At 40.3% G+C, this 20340-nt stretch overlaps 1 protein-coding gene across 1 annotated transcript in view; it reads right to left on the bottom strand.

The window, feature by feature from the left end:
* The window catches only part of LOC109920160 (inositol 1,4,5-triphosphate receptor associated 2-like), a 95945-nt gene that overhangs the window by 12917 nt on the left and 62688 nt on the right, over positions 1-20340 (bottom strand). Inside the window, exon 17 of the mRNA XM_048607345.1 lies at positions 19108-19248. Coding sequence (XP_048463302.1) covers positions 19108-19248 — 141 coding nt within the window. The remainder of the gene's footprint in view (positions 1-19107; positions 19249-20340) is intronic.

A 20340-nucleotide genomic window follows, 5' to 3' on the forward strand; every position in this document is an offset into this window, starting at 1 on the left:
AAGGGTATTAAGGGTACGAAATCCAGGAACGTTAATGATATTAACCTACAGATATGTTATGATGTATTTGAATGGCAGAACAGGCATGAGGGGCTGAATGGCATTCTTTTGTTTCTAAGAGTGGCAAATGGAACTCAAAGAAGCAATAGATAACTTTGGACATGCTACATTGCACCAATATATATGTCAGTGTTATATTTAACTGTGATGATACAACTTCTTTAAACTGGAGATTATCGCAGTTTCAATGATTTTGTCAGTGGGACCTACCTTGACTGTTTTGCATTAGTGTAAATAGGGCTTATTTAAATAGGCCTAATGTTCTAAAGTCCTGATTCTGGGAAAATGGGGAGAGTAAAGTATTAAGAATTTTCAACAACTGTGTGCTGTGGAGTATAATACTGGATAATTTTTAGTTTAAATCACTGATCATGATTCCTTCAACTGCACCTCGCAAAACTATGACCACTACTATCATGCCATGTTGTCCACGGTGGCTAGGTGGTTATCACTGATGCCTCACAGCACCAGGGATCTGGCTTTGATTCCAGCCTTGGGTGACTGTGTGGAGTTTGCATATTCTCCCTGTGTCTGCATGGGTTTCCTCCAGGAGTTCCAGTTTTCCCCCACAGTCAAAAGATGGTTAGGTGGATTGTCCATGGTGTCCAGGGATATGCAAGCTAGGTGGGTTGGCCATTGTAAAATGCGAGGTTATGGGGATAGGGTGAGGTTCTTATTCTGGGGTGGGATGCTCTTCAGAGGGTTAGTGTGCACTTGATGGACCGAATAGCTTCTTTCTACGCTGTAGGTATTCTATGATTCTATGATCTAGTTGGAGAAGGATATCAGACATATAGGAACACCACTTCGCTAGTCCTGGAACTATCTCCATAACTGCACTCTGGGTGTGTACCTGTACTACAAGGAACAGTTCAAAAAAGGCAGTTTCACACCTTTTCGACATCAATCAGGAATTAACAATAAATGTCAGCCTTGCAATTTACACCCACATCTCAAAGTTGAATTAGAAGCATGTTTCCTGAGATGTAATTTAAAAGAAAATTAGACAAATGATTTCACTTGCTTTATTTAAAGCAAAATGTAGCAGTTGCTTATAGCAACCAAACATTCTGTGGCAATTATACAGAAATAAAGCTTCAGGACTCTGACACAATATTCAAAATATGTTAACATCAGGATCCAGTGATACCAGCATATTTTTTAAAAAAGTCATTTAGATTGAGAAGAGAAATATTCTAAGAGGAAATCAACACGGTGTATGTGTTTGTGTTGGGGCTGATGATGGTGAATATCAAGCAGGGCTAGAATGGGAAGAGTTTCTCATCAAACTCTTATACATTTCCTCTTTATGATTGGCTCCTGGTACTGCAGCACTTCAATTTTAAAATCCTCAGCTTGCTTCCACATTGGTCCATGGCCTTGATCCTCACTAATTCTATATTTTCCTCCAGCTCTGCAACCCTCCAAAATGCCTCCAACTATGGTGCCTTGCCCAGCCCTAATTTCCTTTCCTCCATGATCGATGACAGTGTGTGCACAGAAGAGGTGCTTTCGCCCATGGAATGTGGGCTGACCTATCTACACTAATCCCACTTTCCAGCACTAGGTTCCTGTCCTCGAATGTTGTGACATTCCAAGTGATCCTCCATGAACTTTTTATTGGCTGTGAGGGATTCCATCTCTACAACACTCCCAGACAGTGCATTCAAGATTCCCACCGCCCTCTGGATAAAAATGTTTTTCCTTAAATCCCCTCTAAATGCCCTTCACCTTAAAATTAATCCCTTTATCATTCACTCTTCAAATAAGGAGAACAGCTGCTTTGTATCCACCTCATGTCCCTCATATGATTATACACCTCAGTCAGATCCTCTCCATATCCTTCTCTACTCTAAAATAATGAACCTGAGTCTATCTAGCCTCTCTCCTTAGCTTAGAGGAATGGGTTTATAGTATGAGGGGATTTCATCTTTGCTACCATTAACTGGGATTGCATTAGTCTGAAAGGACTAGATGGGTGGAATTTTTAAAGTGCATCCCACTGAGAGCTTTCTGTGCCAGTACGTAGATAGTCCGACAAGAGATGAGGCAGTGCTAGACCTAATCCTAGGGAATTTAGCTGGTCGAATGGCTGAAATGTGAATGCGTGAATATTTTCAGGACTGAATATTTTGTAACCATAACTGTAAGTTTCAAAGTTATTATGGAAAGGGATGAGAGCAGTGCAGAATTTAAGTGTCTAAACTGGAAGGCCAATTCAATATCATTAGATAGCATCTGGTAAACAGATTGAAAGCAATTACTTGCAGGTAAGTCTACATTTGCAAAGTGGAAGTCTTTTAAAAGTAGCATAGTGAGAATTCAAGGCCAGCATGTTCCTCTAAGAGTGAAGAGCAGGGGCAGCAAGTACAGGGAACTGTGGATGTCACGGGATATTGGGAACTTGATAAAGGATAAGAAGAAAACATATGTTTCAGAGACAGTAGGAACTGAGCTTGGGGACCGCTTTGCAGAACACCTACGCTCAGTTCGCACTAAACAACTGCACCTCTCAGTCGCGAACCATTTCAACTCCCCCTCTCATTCCGCAGACGACATGTCCATCCTGGGCCTCCTGCAGTGCCACAACGATGCCACCCGAAGGTTGCAGGAACAGCAACTCATATTCCGCTTGGGAACCCTGCAGTCCAATGGTATCAATGTGGATTTCACAAGTTTCAAAATCTCCCCTCCCCCTACCGCATCCCAAAACCGGTCCAGCTCGTCCCTGCCTCCCTAACCTGTCCTTCCTCCCATCTATCCCCTCCTCCCACCTCAAGCCCCACCCCCATCTCCTACCTACTAACCTTATCCCGCCCCCTTGACCTGTCCGTCCTCCCTGGACTGACCTATCTCCTCCCTAACTCCCCACCTACACTCACCTTTACTGGCTCCATCCCCACCTCTTCGACCTGTCTGTTTCCTCTCCACCTATCTTCTCCTCTATCCATCTTCTATCCGCCTCCCCCTCTCTCCCTAATTTATTTCAGAAGCCCCTTCCCCTCCCCCATTTCTGAAGAAGGGTCTAGGCCCAAAACGTCAGCCTTCCTGCTCCTCTGATGCTGCTTGGCCTGCTGTGTTCATCCAGCTCTACACCTTGTTATATAAGAAAGTTAGGTACAGAGTATTAAAAACAGTGGAGGCCCTTCAGAAGTATAGAGAGTGTAAAGAGGTGCTTTAAAGAAATTAGGAGGGAAATGGGACTACAAAATATCTTTGACAGATAGGACTAAGAAAAACCCCAAGGCATTTTGTAAGTATATTAAGAGCAAGAGGATCACCATGTAAAGAGTGAGGCCTATAGGAGACAATGGAGGAGATTGCTGGGATCCTGGCAGAGATATTTCATACTTCACTGGTCACAGTTGAAGTGCCAGATGACTGGAGGATGATCAATGTAGTTCCTTTGTTCAAGAAGCACAACAGGGATATGCCAGGTAATTACAAACCAGTTAGTCTGACGTCAGTGGAAGGGAAACAATTCTGAGGGACAGGATTAATCAACACTTGGACAGGCTGGGATTGATTGGGGATAGTTAGCATGAATTTGTTGGAGAGAGATCGAATCTGACTAATTTAATTGAGTTTTTTTTTGAATAGGTGACTAAATATTGTTGAGGGTAGTGCAGGTGATGTAGTTTACATGGACTTTAATAAGGCCTTCACAAGGTCCACGTGGAAGGTTGGTCCAAAAGGTAAGAGCCCATGTGATCTAAGGCAACTTGGCAAACTGGATCTAAAAGTCACTTGCAAATAGGAGGCAAAGGATAATGGTGGAGGATTGTTTGTGAGTGGAAACCTGTGACCAGGGTTGTACCATGGGGATTGATGCTGGGACCCATGCTGTTATGTATATTAATGACTTGGATGTGAATGTAGAAGGTGTAATTAGTAAGCTTGCACATGACATGAAAATTGGTGCTGTTGATAGTGAGGAGGATGGTAAATTTGGCAGCGCAATGGCAGATGGAATTTAATGCTGATAAGTGTGAAGTGATGCATTTTGGAAGGTCTAATAAGGGGAAGATTTTCAGAATGAATGATTGGTCCCTGGGAAGTACTGAAAATTAAGTCCATAGATTCCTGAAGAATCAGTACCGGCGGATAGGGTGGTGAGGACGACTTATGGGATGTCTGTCTTCATTAGCCAGGTGGAGAATATAGGACCAAGGAAGTCCTGTTACAACGTTATAGAGCATTGGTCGGGCTGCAAATGGAATACTGATCACCACACTACTGGATGGATGCAAGTGCACTGGAGAGGGTGCAGAGGAGATTCACCAGGATATTGCCTGGGATGGAAAGTCTCAGTTATGAGGAGATATTAAATCAAAGTTTGTTTTTCTTGTAGCAAAGGAAGATCTGATGGAAGTCTAAAAATTGTGAGTGGCATAGATAGGGTAGATCATGTGAATCTTTTCCCCATGGCAGATGTGTCTAAGACCAGCAGGCATAAGCTTAAGGTGAAGAAGAAATGGTTTAGAGGGGATCTGACGAAAGATTTTTGCACACAACGGGAGGCAGAAATATGGACTGTGCTGCCTGAGAGGGTGTAGAGGCAGGTGCTCTCACAACAATTAAGAAGCATCTATATGAACACTTAAAATGCCAAGGCATAGTAGGCTATGGACCAAGAACAGATAAATGGATTAGTATAGTTTGGTGTTTGTTGGTGGTCATGGACATGGTGGGCCAAAGGACATTTTTCTTTACTGAATGACTATGATTTTAGTTTTCCCACCATCAATATGAGACTCATTGATCTGTAATTCCTTGGTTTATCATTACCACCCTTCTTGAAAAGTGGAATCACATTAGCTGTCCTCCAGCCCTCTAGCACCTCCAGAGAACAATTAAAAATTTGGGTCAACGCCCCTGTAATTTCCTCCCTTACCTCCCACAGCTGCCTAAGATATAACTCATCTAGACCTGAGGATTTGTCTACTTGTGAGCCTGCCAAACCCTCCAAAAGCCCCTCACTCCCAACACCTATTCACTCAAGAATGTCACAGATCCTCTCCCCAAATTCCGTACCTCCATCCTCTTTCTCTTGAATGAAAACATAAATTAATATTTACTTCATATCCTACCGATGTTCTCAAGCTCCACACATAGATTGCCCCCTTGGTTCCTCAAAATCCCTTCTCTTTCCCTGGCTACCCTCATGCCTTGAATATCCTTACAGAAAATCTTGGGATTCTCCCTAATCTTATCCACCAGTGGTTTTTCATAGTCCCTCTCCGCTCTTCTAATTGCTTTCTTAAGGACCCCCTACTTTCTATACTCCAATAAGGTCTCCATTGATCTGCTCCCTTTGTAACTGCCAAAAGCCTCTCCTTCCTTCCTTATCCACCCCTGAATATTCCTTGACATCCAGGGTTCTCTGGGCTTGTTGTTCCTATATGTTACTCCTATATGTTGGGACTGCAGTCTCTCCATTTCCTTTTTGAACAGCGTCGTATTCTGCTTTCGATTTTCCCGTAAGTGGCTGTTCCCAGTCTACTTTGGCCATATCCTGCCTTATATTAGTAAAATCTGCCTTTCTCCAATCCAAACCCTTGTTTCAGACCATCTTTTCCCTTTGCCAAAAGAAACAAAATGACCATTAAGAAGGCTATGGTAGGCAGACAACAAAATGTACCTGGGAAGTGGGTGAATTTGTCACTGAAAACTCTCCCAAATCACAAGAAGTAATGATCATGAGGTAACTAATCGGAGGATGGTCATCTTTGAAAGTGGAACCAAGAAATTTTAACAGCAGCTTCTTCTTCAATGTCAGGCTATTTCTCCATTCATTTGCTGGGAGCCTTTTAGAAAAAGGTAATGCTTTTGAAAGGGATAATGCTAAACACTACATTAAGCTCCACCCAGTCTGATGATGCAATACAGTCTTAGTTGAGAAATAAAGGAGTCCAGTTCGAAATCCCAATGGAGAAAAATATGCCAATATTCTCTCCTGACAGGCTAGTCAGACATCATAACTAAAATTATGTAACTGTAATTATTGCTAAAATTCAATCTTTTAAATAAAGAATGCAGCTATGCACCCACGGTAATCGCAAACCAATTAAGCAAACTGTGAAAATGTTGACAGCAGCTGCGAATGAATCAAATGCCACAAGCTTATTTGAAGAGGACCAGAAAGATCCATTCATATACCATAGACGCCTACGTGCAAGCTGGACAACATGGAACACAATTGCAATACAGGCTATGTGCATGACCGCACAGACACCTCTGACAAACTTAGCATATTTCTAAATCTAAACATGATGCAAACATTTCTCCAGGTCTGCATGTAGGCACTGAGGTGGAAGATGTACTCAAAATCAATCAGTTGTATTTCAGTCAGCGTAATGCAAGCAATGTCATTCTGAAACAGTTAATGATCCACAACTGAAAGCACTCTGGAAAATCAATGAAGAATGGCTTGAAGGCACTGCCCTTTAACAGGCTTTGCTTGTAAATGTTCAATCGGCCACACAGGTATTTTCTTGGTGATAGAGGTAAAAAACAAAAAGAATAATAAAACCTATTCACAATGGTGCCTTTATTTTTCTGTCTCACTATATATATATAAAATTTACAGGTGATTTGGGGGAAAATATATTTAAAAAAAAAGCAAACCCCAGATGGGGCCCTCTTGTCATGCAGTGGTAGTGTCCCTACCCCTGGACCAAGAGGACTGGGTTCAAGTTACAAATTAGAGAAAGGGAAAAAAGTACATGGTGATATGATGATGGTGATATGATGATGGGGATAAAAGAACTGTTCAGTTGTGTTTGATAATATTTCTGGACATTAGAAACAAAAAAATAAAATGTAAAGCAGATCCAGGATGGTTAATAAATCAAATGAATAAAAAAGAATAAAAAAAAAGAAAAGAAAAGAAAGGGGGCGGCCTGAAGCCATTAGAGAAGTGCCAGCCATACTCAGATGCTTTTGAACCCCAGAGACGAATTCGGTATCTCAGGAGACATAATTTTCAAAGTAAAACAAGTATTTATCATAATTACACAGTCATAGAGGCCTACAGCATAGAAAAAGGCCCTTTGGCCTATCAAGTCTGCAACAGTCAAAACAACCACCAAACCATTCTAATACATTTTCCAGCTCTTAGCCCATAACCCCGTATACCTTGGTATCACAAGAGCACATCTACATATGTCTTAAATGTTGAGGGTTACTATCTCTACCACACCTACAAGCAGTGAGCTCTATATTCCCAACACCCTATGGATGAAAAACATTTTCTTCACATCCCTTTTAATCCTGTTACCTTTACCTGAAATCTATCCCCTAGTCATTGATTCCTCCACCATGTGGAAATAGTTCTTCCTGTCTCCTATTTATGCCCTCAATTTTATACATCTCAATCACGTCCCCTCTCAGTTTTCTCTGCTCCAAGAAAAACAACTCCAGTCTATCCAATCCCTCTTTAGAACCAGAACTCTCCAGTCCAGGCAACCTCATGGCAAATCTCCTCCGCACCCTTGCCAGTGCAATCACATCCCTCCATTACTATGGATTCCACATATGCTAAAATCCCACCAGTTGCCATGATATTTGTGCCCAAAGCTCTCTGCCAGGACAAGCTGTTTCAGCTACACCAAAAAATATGGGTGAAAGGACTGACGATGCAAGTAACATAAGATCAAAATTACTGGTTTGGGATTAACAGTGAAATCAAAAAGTTAGTGAGGATATGGAAGGCATGCCAGAGACACCAGCCACTGCAATGTCAACAATCTCCACACCCCCACAAGATATTCCATCAGTTTCTTGGTCCAAAAGCATCACTGATCTACTTACCACAAATGGAGACCACTTTATCTTAGTTAGATACACAGAAAATAGGTACAGGAATAGGCCATTCAGCCTTTTGAGCCTGCTGTGCTTTCAGTATGATCGTGTCTAATCATCCCACTAAGTACCCTGTTCAAGCTTTTTCCTCATACCCTTTAATCACTTTAGACCTAAGAAATATATCTAACTCCTTCTTGAAGCCATTCAATGTTTTGGCCTCAACTGCTTTCTGTGGCAGAAAATTCCTCAGGGTCACCACTCTCTGGGTGAAGAAGTTTCTCCTCACCTCTGTCCTAAATGGCCCACCCCATATCCTCAGACTGTGACTCCTGGTCATGGGAACATTCTTCCTGCATTTACCTTGTCTAGTCCTGTTGGAATTTTATAGATTTCTATGAGATCACCCCCTTATTCTTCTCACGTCCAGTGAATATATCCTAACTGATCCAGACTCTCTTCACAGTTGGTCCTGCCATCCCAGGAAATAGTCCTGCATTGCACTCCCTCCATAACCAGAACATCCTTCCTCAGATTAGGAGACCAAAACTGCATACATTATTCCAGATGTGGTCTCACTAAGGCCCTAAACAGTTGCAGTATGACACCCCTGCTCCTGTACTCAAATTCTCTCACTATGAAGGCTAATATACAATTTGTCTTCTTTACCACCTGTTGCATCTGCATGCTTACTTTCAGCGACTGGTATACAAAGATATCTAGGTTTTGTTGCACCTCCCCCTTTCCCGATCTATCACTATTCAATAATCTGCCTCTTGTTTTTGCCACAAAAGTAGATAATCTCACATTGATCTACATTATAGTTCATCTGACAAGCATTTGCTACTGGCTCAACTTGTTTAAATCACATTGCAGCATCTCGCCATCCTCCTCACAGTTCACCCTCACACCCAGCTTTATGTCTTCTGCAAACTTCAGGATATATTTAGTTTGTCATCTAAATCATACTTTGAATAGAGTTACTGATTATTGCTCCAAATTTCCAATTGCCAGACAGACAAAAAATACTTCAAGTGCGTCAGTGGCAGGCATATTGAGTGTACAGTTTATCTTGCATTTAATAAATTTCTGACAACAGACGGCAGATAATAGGCAGATCTTTCGAAGACATATGTGCCAAATGGCACGTAAACCATGTGATGTCTTCTCCATATTACCCGAGATCAAAGAGTTTCGCTGAACAAATAGTTTGTGTATTAACTCACTTATTCTGATATGAATGACAATAATAACCTGATTCTCCAAGGATTTACAAAGTGATGCAGATTGACACTCCCTTTGGGTCCCAACCCAAAACGTCAGCTTTCCTGCTCCTCTGATGCTGCCTGGCCTGCTGTGTCCATCCAGTTCCATACTATGAGCAATTTCTTCAGAGTCTGCCACAACGGGAATTCCATACAGTGTCAGTACACACATCTCCCATCTAGGTTCCATAAACAATTATCTGGGTCATTGGTCTGGCCAAATTGTGTGTCTTGGCATGTTACACTTCTGAGCTACTCCTCTGAGGAAGGGTCACTCAACCCAAAATGTTAACTCTGATTTCTCTCCACAGATGATGTCAGACCTGCTGAGCTTTTCCAGTAATTTCTGTTTTTACTCACCAATAGAGATAATGCTTGGAAGGCAAGTGAGAAAAATCTTGCCAAACCACCATCAATCCAAATTCTCCGAGATCCAGGAAAAACTTGACAAAAAATACAAGGAAGGAGGAAGATAGTGCATGACCGGATGCAAGTGTAAAACTACTTAGAGTCATAGAGATATACAGCATGGAAACAGACCCTCCAGTCCAACTCGTCCATGCCGACCAGATAGTCTATATAAATCTAGTCCTATTTGCCAGTATTTGGCTCATATCCTTCTGAACCCTTCCTATTCATATACCCATCCAGGTGCCTTTTAAATGCTGTAATTGTACCAGCCTCCACCACTTCTTCTGGCAGCTCATTCCATACATGCACCACCCTCTGCATGAAAACATTGCCCCTCAGGTCCCTTTAAAACTTTCCTCTCTGACCTTAAACGTACGCCCTCTAGTTTTGGACTCCCACTCTGGGGAAAAGACGTTACCCCTCATGATATTATAAACCTCTGTAAGGTCACTCCTCAGCCACTGACACTCCAGTGAAAATAGCCCTAGCGTATTTAGCCTCTTCCTGTAGCTCAAATCCTCCAACCCTGGCAATATGTTTGTAAATCTTTTCTGAACCTTGGACAAGAAAGCTCGGAGTCACACACCCCACAATAGAAACATGGTTATCTGCAGAAGTATACAAATTGTGCAGTGAGCCAATTCACAACAGCCAATGGAACAATGTTGAGGAGGAACAAAAGCTAGCTGAAGGGAATTGCAGTATGCCAGTTGTGGACAGCAAACATTAAAGAATACACCAAAACAACAGTGTGATGGAGTGCCAAGATGACAACAAACACATGAACAAACGTCTGCAAATTATGAATAGTCAAAGGGGAAAAACCATATGCCCTGAAGGTTACACCGTGACAAGATCTGGCAGTGTTGTCAAAGCGCCAAAATGATATACAGATTCTGAAACTTCTTCTGTACAACCATTATTTCTATAGTTGAAAAAGTTATAATTCCTGTCTCTGTATAAATATTGGATAGCAAAATTAGTTCTGTATTTTCACTTGTAGAAAATGAAACAAAGGAGATTGACATTAATAATTTAAAAGCAATGTCCCTTTAAGAAGCTTAACATTCAGATGAGCCAACTACCTGCATGATATCACATGACCTGAGACTATGGTTACTCTAGATTGCAGCACTCCCGACAAAAGGTGTGTCTAGAGATACCACTGTACTGTCTATACTAGTTTTACCTGTAAACGAAAGTACTAGAGAACTTTAAGTAAACAGAATCTACCGCCTTCATTTGTGTTATGCATAATACAAACAATCACTACAGTTTAAAGCACAGAAAAGGTAAAATTCTTCAAGTGCAAACATGAACTCTTCTGCAACAGAATAATAGTATATAATCCTTAATTTCTTTCCCGTTCCATCAGTAAGTATTCATTGCAATGTTTAAGTGGGATAATCTGGTGAAGATTCATTAATATTCTGAAAATACTTTAGAAGGATATTCAGTCCTGCACCTGAGCGTAGCCTGATTTAAAATAACTAAAATTGAGTGTTTATAAAAAAAAACTACACTCTACCATTTCTAGTTGCAATATTGTACAGTCATCAGGTTCTTCGTAAATCAAAATGTTTTCATCCAGGAAAGCTTTTAAAATTTGCTCACTTGTATCAGGAAGAAAATGAGTACAATTTAAACACTCTTCCAGAAACAGTGCAATTGACAGAATCATGACCCAGGGTCATAGGAAGAACAAACTGAATCATGAACCAATGTAAAAGATTGCAGAGAGACAGTTGTAAATAGTTGGACTTAACTTACATTTAAAATTCCTTGATCTTTCATACTAATTCAGCTGTTTCCACTTGGATTGTGACAATGCAATTAGTGGAAGCTCAACCTCCTAAACCACAAAGTCATCAGAACAGAAAAAAAGTGGTAAAATGCTTAATGCTCTAGTTTTAGAGTATTTGTGTACAGTATTTAGCTATTTAGTTGGGTTTCAGCAGGTAAAGGGTGCACACTAGTGGTGGAAGCAGGAACTTAATAGTGAAATTTAGAGGAAGGGCCATTAAAGAAACATGTTACATAAGGGTGGCAACAATTCTAATTGCTTAGAGCATTTTTACTCATTAGCAACAACTACTTACATTTATGCAGTGACTTTAATGCGGGAAAATACTACAAAGGCACTCCACAGATGCCTAATCAATAAAAATTGACATTGGATGAAAAGAAAGAAAACAAATTGCATTTATAAAGGGTCTTTCACAACCACAAGACATTCCAAATCTTTTTAAAGTTGTTGTAACATAAACACAAAGAACTGTGGGTGCGGAAGCCTGAAACAAAAACAGTGCTGGAGAAACACAGCTGGCACAATCGGTAGGGAAGTTGTTGTAACATTTGAAATATGGCAGCTAGTTCAGATAATGAACAGCAAGATCCCACAAACAGCAATATGACTATAAGCACATAATCTGCCTTTGTGATATTGATGGAGGGGTAAATATTGGTCAGTGAAAACTCACCCTGCACTTTTGCAAATTAGTGCCATGGTATTGTTTAGCTCTCCTTGACAGCAGACGGGATCTCGTTTTAATGCCTCATCTAAAAGACAGTACGACCAACCGTTCAGAACTCTCTCAGTGATGCCCCTCTAGCAATATCGTGGTCTGTCATAACTGTCCTTCTAAAAGTGCAACACTCTTAGTACTGCCCCTTCAACAGTGCAGTTTTCCTTTAGCACCTCTCTTCCAACAATGCAGCATTCTCTTAATACTACACTAAGTGTGTCAACCTGGATTAGGCACACAAATATTTGGAGTGGGGGGCTTTAAACTCACAACTTTCTGACTCTGAGGCATGAGTACTAACAACGTTAAACTATATGTGAGTATGCATCAGCAGAGCCTGCCAGACAAATGTTGACATGCATGCTGCACAAACTAACATTAAAAATTAACAAGGTTTATATTTGCCAATAATTTGCTGGAGTAGGCATATCATGACCTGCCTTATTCGTTACACATTTTCCTTCATCTATCAGTTCAAAGAGCAAGGAGGTTATATTAAACTGGCTTAAAAACAATGGTTCAGCTCCAATTGGAGCATTGCTTCCGGTTCTGGGCCTAGCACTTTAGGAAAGATGTACAAGCACTAGAGAAAGTGCAAGAAAGATTGTTACACAGTCCATGGGCAAGAGTCTACAACTCATTATGATCTTGGATGAGGAGAGATAAACTGGCTTGCCCCCTTCTTTAATCAATCCATTTCTTGGTTAAATACAGGAGGTCAATTTAAAAAGGATTCCTTTCTTTGTGGTTATGTTTTCCCAGCACACGTATTTACAAATAGATGGAAACAATTTAAGCAGGTTTTCTTGAGTGAAAGAAACAGTATATTAGCTACTAGTGATTGAGAAAAGATGGTAAAATACAACACACATACACACAGATTTAAAATGACAGATGAGTCCAAAAAGATAAAAGTTTAAAAGGATAATACAATTTCTGTGCTAGAGAGTGTTTGGCATGTCCATGACAAGTAGATTGTGAAATGTTGCAGTTACTATAGTGGGCAATTCTCATAGTGCCAACTGGCAATTAACCCTCCCTCAGAACTGACGGTAGCTGGGAAAATGTTGGTTTATATACAGAAAATAGGAAGGGTGATGGAACAGGCAGCAAACAACACTTTAAAGGATAGAGCCTAAAGAGAGAAAAGAGCAGTTGTTTAGACAAAGGAGTTGATAACAATCTGGCTGGGAGGGTGGAAGGTGAGGAAGGGTCACTGGACCCGAAACGTTACCTCTGATTTTTTCTTCACAGATGTTGCCAGACCTGCTGAGCTTTTCCAGCAACTTCTGTCTTTGTTCCTGATTTACAGCATCTGCAGTTCTTTTAGTTTTTGTTTAGTGTCTTGTTTTTGCAACTAGTTGAAAGGAGTTTGCCCAGTTCTTTGAAAGGGACTGTACTGACTTGCTTTCTGCAGACAGATTTTATTTATTTTTACCTACACACGCAAGGGTATCTATTGGAAATGCTCAGCTGTACCCCTAAACAGCACTTTTTATCACAATGGAATTTGAACCACACACTATATACTAGCATGCCAGCTCTCTCACACCTAGAGACCAAGGATTTCAGTTAGTTTTTAAGTCCCTTTCTACAATATTCTTGAAAGGGTAAAACATAAACACATCTTTCACCCAGAACTGTCTTTCTTTCAACTCATATATGTCTGCAGTCTGGGCACAACCTACAGGAGATCACAGTGCCACTTTGTGAACAACATCTGTCCTTTTGAAGATTGCTGTCTGGTTCCCATGATGGTCATCAGGTGCAACATTCCATGATTTCTCTTGGGACTCAGTGAATCCACAAAGGATTTTAGCTTTTTAGCCACTGAATTTATATTTTCAGGTATTTGTGGTTTGTCTAGTTTACTTTTACAAAATGCAAGCCCTACTTAAAAGTTCAATATTTTCTCAAGGAATTTAGCGTACGATTTCTCTTTATGACAAGACTCGCAAGAATAGTTCCAGGGAACTTTAATTCTGTGGATATATCGGAGAAGTTGGCACTTGTTTTCCTTGGAGAACAGAAGGTTGAGAGGAGATTTGATAGAGATATTCAAAATCTTCAGGACTCTGGATAGTAGATAGGAAAAAATCTGTTCCCATTCATGGAAGGGGCGAGAATGAGAGGGGACATACTTAAGGTAACTGGCAAAAGAAATAATGGAGAATGAGAAGAAATCCACTCAGTGAGTAGTTGACCTGAGAACAAGATGGAGGCAGGTTTTATTGAGGCATTCAAAAGGGAATTGGATTTTTATCTGAAAAGGAAAAGCATGCAGAGTTACAGGGAGAGGCTAGGAGAATGGCAGTAGATATGTTGTTTATTTAGAGAGCTGGTGAAAGACCAAAATGCCAAATGGTCTGTTCCTGTACTGTTAACAATCTGAGATCTGTGAAACTTAATTTGTCCAACCACTGATAGGGGCATGAACTGAAAACAGCACAAATGCGTCAACAAGTTTAGTGAATGAGGGAGCCAAATGTCCATCCATTAACAAATGAGATTTAAGGGTGGAGAAAGAAACAGGAAAAATCAGGTAAATTAGAATTAACTGTGAACTTTCATTGCTGCAGGTAGCAAATTGTTCCTGGATATCTTTTTTTTCTGTTTTTTTTCTTTCTGCTTCCGCTTTTTCTTTCTCTCTCTTAATCCATTTAGATATAATTTTTCTTTAAACTAAAATGAAATCACGAACAGAAAGAGAAATTAAAACAAGGAAAGCAAGACTGGATTAAAATATAGAGAGAAAAATAGAGGAAGAAAGAAAAGAAGTAGTAAAAAAAAAATTTTTAAATGTCAAGGAACAACTTACTGCCTGCAGCAACGGAAGCTCACAGTTTCAATTATTCCTTTTTCAGGCAGGTTAGGTCAGGAATTGCATGAATCTGTTCATTGAGGAGGGATCTCAAATGGTTAGGTAGCAGCCATAAATTCCCAAGGTGAATCTAATGGTTATTTAATGTTGTAATGCCTTAATTTCCTGATACTCACAGGGAGATTGAGGACATTCTGCTGATTTTGTGATCCAATTATGGCACAGAGTAAATCGTCCACTAACTTTTGACAATTTGCAATTTATATTTCTTTCTCACCATAAGCTGCTGCAATTTTACTTTAATAATGGTAGCAATGATAAATTTGTCACAGTTAGGGCAGTAGAATCTGGCCAATATAGTGCCTTATCTACATTACATAAAAATAAATCAAATTACATCTGGAAATGTACTTTACACACGAGTTGTATGGTTGATAACAAACAGGTCATGAATTCCACAGTCAATATGCAGGAAGCAAACACAATTGGAATATTCTATCCCTCTCAAAAGATTCCAACATTCTCAATCATCTTCTATACTTCAACAGAACGTAATTCCAACTTCTTAAAGACGTCTAGGGTTTCCAAGGTTTATCACTGGCTGTCTTACTTCTTTTACCTTGAGGTTTAGATGCTGTGTGGATTCCACTCTCTGAAGTGATGCCATGAATGCTTCAGTCTGGACATTCAGTTCATCCACCTTCAATAAAAACAGCACATTAGATACCTGCTACCTGGGAACATGACCACACATTATGCACAGACAGTGTTTCTGGAATCTGGAATTCCCTACCTGCAAAGATGGTGGAACTTGATTCCATAAATAACTTTAAAAGGGAGTTGGACAAGTATTTGAGGAAGAGGAACTTAGAAAGTTAGAGAAAAAATGCAGACGTGTGACTGAGTAAACTGCTCTTTCGAAGAGCTGGAATTGGCACATCAGACTGAATTGGCTACTCCTGTACAGTACGTTTCCAAGATTCTGTTACAGAGTCAGCAAGAGTCCATCAAATCTACTCAACTGCAACCAGATCATTACTGATCAATTTGTGGTACAGGCGGGATAGTGAGATATGTTACTGAAACAGAAATCCAGAGAAAGTGAGTTCAAATTCCATCCTGGCAGATTGAGAAATCAAACTTCTTCAATAAAAAATGATCTGTAAGAAAATCTTTCCACTGCCACAATACACTTGTCAACCATATTTCACTGGATCACATTCTCAATCCTGAAGAGAGGGCTATGGGGTCAAACTATGTCTTTTGAGGTTTAAGCATGTGATGTAACATTCCCAATACTGCATGGATTATAGTGGTTCAAGAAGGAAGCTCACCACTGCCTTCTCAAGAATAACTAGGGATGAGCAGTAATTGCTGGCCAGCCAGCGATACCCATGTCCCACAAGTGAATAAATAAAGGAAGCACTGCAAAGTTGAAAGGCCAGTACTGAGGAAGCCGACCACTGTTGGAGGGGAGTACTGAAGGAGAGGTGACCTATCAGATGTGCAGTAATTAAGGAGCACTGCACTAATGGAAGGGCAGTATGAAAGGTGCAGTACTTGCCAGAGCTAATCTTTTGCCATTTCTGCTAAGTAAATTTAAAGGCTCTGCTCATACAACATTGAATTGTTGTTGTATTCAAAGTTGTATTCAATCAGCTTTTAGTTTTGTTTCTGGCCTTTTCTCCTGCATGCTTAATTTCATTATGTTGCTGCTGTTAATGTGGCATAGAAACAGTGTTAAAGTAATTTCTGAGGGTTAATGAAAATGCCTGTTGAGGATACATTGTCATTCTTCTTTGTGGGGAGGTGTGATTTATATGATGTTTTAACATCATGTACGTTAGAGTTTGGGTTTTGAATGAGTGGCATGTGGGTTCGCTCTTTATATATGAAGGGTTTAATGATTAACTTAGTAGTATTTCTGGAGCCAAGACTTTTTTGAAATCCGTTTCAGACAGGGAGTCCCTGGAGTGATAATAGTGATTCTACATTTTTCTCACTGCCTCCAGTTCTCCTCTACTCATTCTTCTACATGATGTTGACTGTCTCTGTGCGCTGCTTTCAACTGTTTGTCTAGATAATGCTGATTATCTCCGGTTCCTCTTTTGGCCGGTTCTTCTTTGTGATGGTTTAATGTAGTCCATATCCTTTGAGGATCTGTTAGCTTTATGAAATGTTAAGACTCTGTTGACCACCGCACCAACTGCTAAGCAAATTTTAATAGTTTGCTTTTCTATGTCAGAAACACCTGAATCTAAGGAGGTGATGGTGTCGTCGTAATGTTATGGAATAATAATTAGACGCCTGAGAATAATGTTCCGGGGACAGGGTTTCATATCACACCAAGGTAGGTGGTAGAGTTTAAATTCAGTCAATAAAATCCTGAATTGAAAGCTAATCTCGGTAAAGATGCCATGAAGCTACCATCAATTGTCATAAAAACCCATCAGGTTCACTAATGACCTTTCGGGAAGAAACCAGTCATCTTAGACTGGTTTATAAATGATGTACAGCAATGTGATTAACTCTTAACTGTTCTCTGAAATGGGTCAGCAACTCGGCTCAAGGGCAATCAGAAAGGAGCAATAAATGCTCACCTGGCCAGCAATGCCCACATCCTGTGAAAGAATAAAGAAAGAAAACACCTGAATCTATAAACTATAACAACAAATACTGAAAATTTTGAATTATGTTAGGAGGTCTGCAATATCCCAGTCCAAAATAAGGAATTTTATGGACATTCTGACCATATGCTTTTGACCTGCTGATGAGTTACTTTTCTCAAGTGAGTTAAATTGTCCTCTCAAAAGGGATTTGTTTACCAGCACAGTGTGTTTTCAACACTCCAAGGCTATAACAAACAAAGACATTAAAGGATGTCTAATGCACTTTTGGAGGTGAGGTTTTGGGGGGGAGGCGGTGGTGTGGTAGAATGAGTTGTGGCTGCAAGGGTTGACGGAGAAATGAAGAGGTTGCAAGGGATTGGTAAAGGAAAGGAGGCTGCAAGTGATGTAGTTCAAGGCAGAAACTACAATGGGGGTAGGGAAGAAGATGGGTGAGGGTTGAGGAAGAGGTTGGCAGGAGAAGAAGGTGGGGAGTGGGAGTAAAGAAAGTGGGGGTTCGGGTAAAGAAGATGGGGGTTGAGGGGACGAATGTGGGTAGTGGGGAGGGGAGGGGGGAAGAAAAGATGAATTTGCAAGGGGAAGGAGAAGACTGCAAGAACTGGGGATCGGGGAAGGCAGATGTTGAATGGGTGTGGGGTAAGGAAGGATAAGGACGAAGGAGGATATTGTAAGGGGTGGGGTGAATGAGGTCACAAGAAGAGAGGGCAAAGGTGGCAATACGGTTGTGGTGAAAGAGGAGTGGGGAAAAATGAGGAGGCTACAACAATAGGGTTAAAGCAGCTGCAATGAGTATGGGAAAGTAAAGGATGTGAACAGGTGGGGATAGAAGGAAGACAATGAAAGATGGAGGATGCTCATGCTGAAAGTAGGGAGAAGAAGGTGAATGCACAGCAGAGAGAAAAAAAAAGAGGCTGGAAAGAAGACAGAACCAATTTAAACTTGTCAACAATGGAACATTCAACTATATGCAATTTAGGATAACTTGAAATCACTGAGGTAATGAGTTTCTTGAAAATGAATCTGAAATCTCTAGTTTAATGCTACATATGATTAGGAGATACATTTGACCAGAAATGTACTGGATGCTATTATGCCGAACACCAATTGTTCAATTTAAATCTGCAATTGAGATTGGAGATGCAGTAAACATCTGCCTGGTTAAAATGCTCCAGCTTTGTGTATATGCAATGGAAATGCATTAGTTGTAGCCTCATGAGTTTGCAGAAGGTATGTTTAGGGTGATGGCTTATTTTTTGAGTAGAAGTGCATCAGATAATTTGAAAAACTGTTGTGTTGCTAACTTATGCCCATTGTCATTTGTCAATTTAAATACTGTGGCAGTTACTTTACCCACAACAAGCTACCACATGAGATAAGTGACCAAATAATCTGCTTAGGTGTTAGGTGTTAATTGAAGAATAAACATTCATCCAAGACATCAGAGAGTGCACTGCTCTTCTTCAAAATAGTCTTTTATTTTTGCTACCATAAACACATGTCCACGCACATACGTATATTTTTAAAAGTAATTTATTTATCAACTGTCTGGCATCATTCACCAGCTAGCGCCTTTAGCTTGTCCCTTACAATCTTACCATTTCATCAACAGTTTTCTGGAACAGTGAGCTGTGTTTCTTAGCTTTTGTGTGACTGAAAATTTCTTGGAAAAAGTCCCTCTGGTCTTTGAGAGGCATCAAACCACACACTGGGTTAGGCAGTCCTTCAGTCTCTTCCGCCTGTTGGAACAATATTAGAAGCTAGAAATTAATAAACATGTGACAAACTTCATTCAGTAAAGTCACATGAGCAGGGGTTAGCCTTCAACCCGCACTGGTCTGCCAGTCATTCTCTGATATCATGATTGATTTGTATCTCAATTCTAGTCACTGGCTATGATCCAATTACAACTGTGAATTTTTTCATCTCTAATTTGCCTTCTGACTTCAACGAGCACAGGAACAGGAGGGCTGTTTAACCTTTTAGCCAACTAGATGATCATTTTTGTTGTTTTTGTTTGGAGGGTTACAGTAGCTGAATTTTAATTAGGCTAATAAACTCAGAACATCATGACATTTGGAAAGCACAATTAGTTTAACGATGTATCATACTCCAAAATAGAACACACACACAAACACACACACACACACACACACACACACACACACACACACAACTTGACACATACACACCTTGTCCATTTATAGTAGATTCAATAAAGATCAAAGCTGATCTATACCTTATCTCAATCCACACGCCTTAGTTCCATAACACTTCATAAATGAACCCAGCAAAAATTCTGAATTTTTCAATTGGCTCTTGATCCCAACAGCCTTTTGTGGTTTAATGTTCCAAAATATGCAATGAAATGTTTTTAACATTCTCGTTGAATAGCCTAAGTTTAATTTTAAAGTTATTCCTCCTTGTTCTGGAGTCTTCACCAAAGACAAAGGCTTTCATCTATCAACCCTAACCCTCTCCCGGTGGCTGCCATTCGACCTAAGGTAGCTGCCCTTTCCTGCCTTATCCAACGGACCACTTTCGATATGCAAGTCTATGCTATGACATCCAGCTGTTGAAATTTGGAGGACAATGAACCAATATCATCTCCATATTTCCAGCATGGGTGATGAGGAGGTAACAAGGAGCAGGAATCCATAATTGATGTTCCCTTGGCCAGTGATGTTGAGGTCAACTAATGGCCAGATGAGTTGGGTAGTGACCTCCAAAATCTCTATCTTCCAGAGGAATGATAGCAAACTCACTTGAATTATCTGAAATGTCTTCAGATTCTTGATTAATTTCCTGAATGCCGCTGCAATATGTCAATA

This window comes from Rhincodon typus, chromosome 17 (assembly GCF_021869965.1).
Source record: "Rhincodon typus isolate 14 chromosome 17, sRhiTyp1.1, whole genome shotgun sequence".
In the NCBI taxonomy this organism is placed as follows: Eukaryota; Metazoa; Chordata; class Chondrichthyes; order Orectolobiformes; family Rhincodontidae; genus Rhincodon; species Rhincodon typus.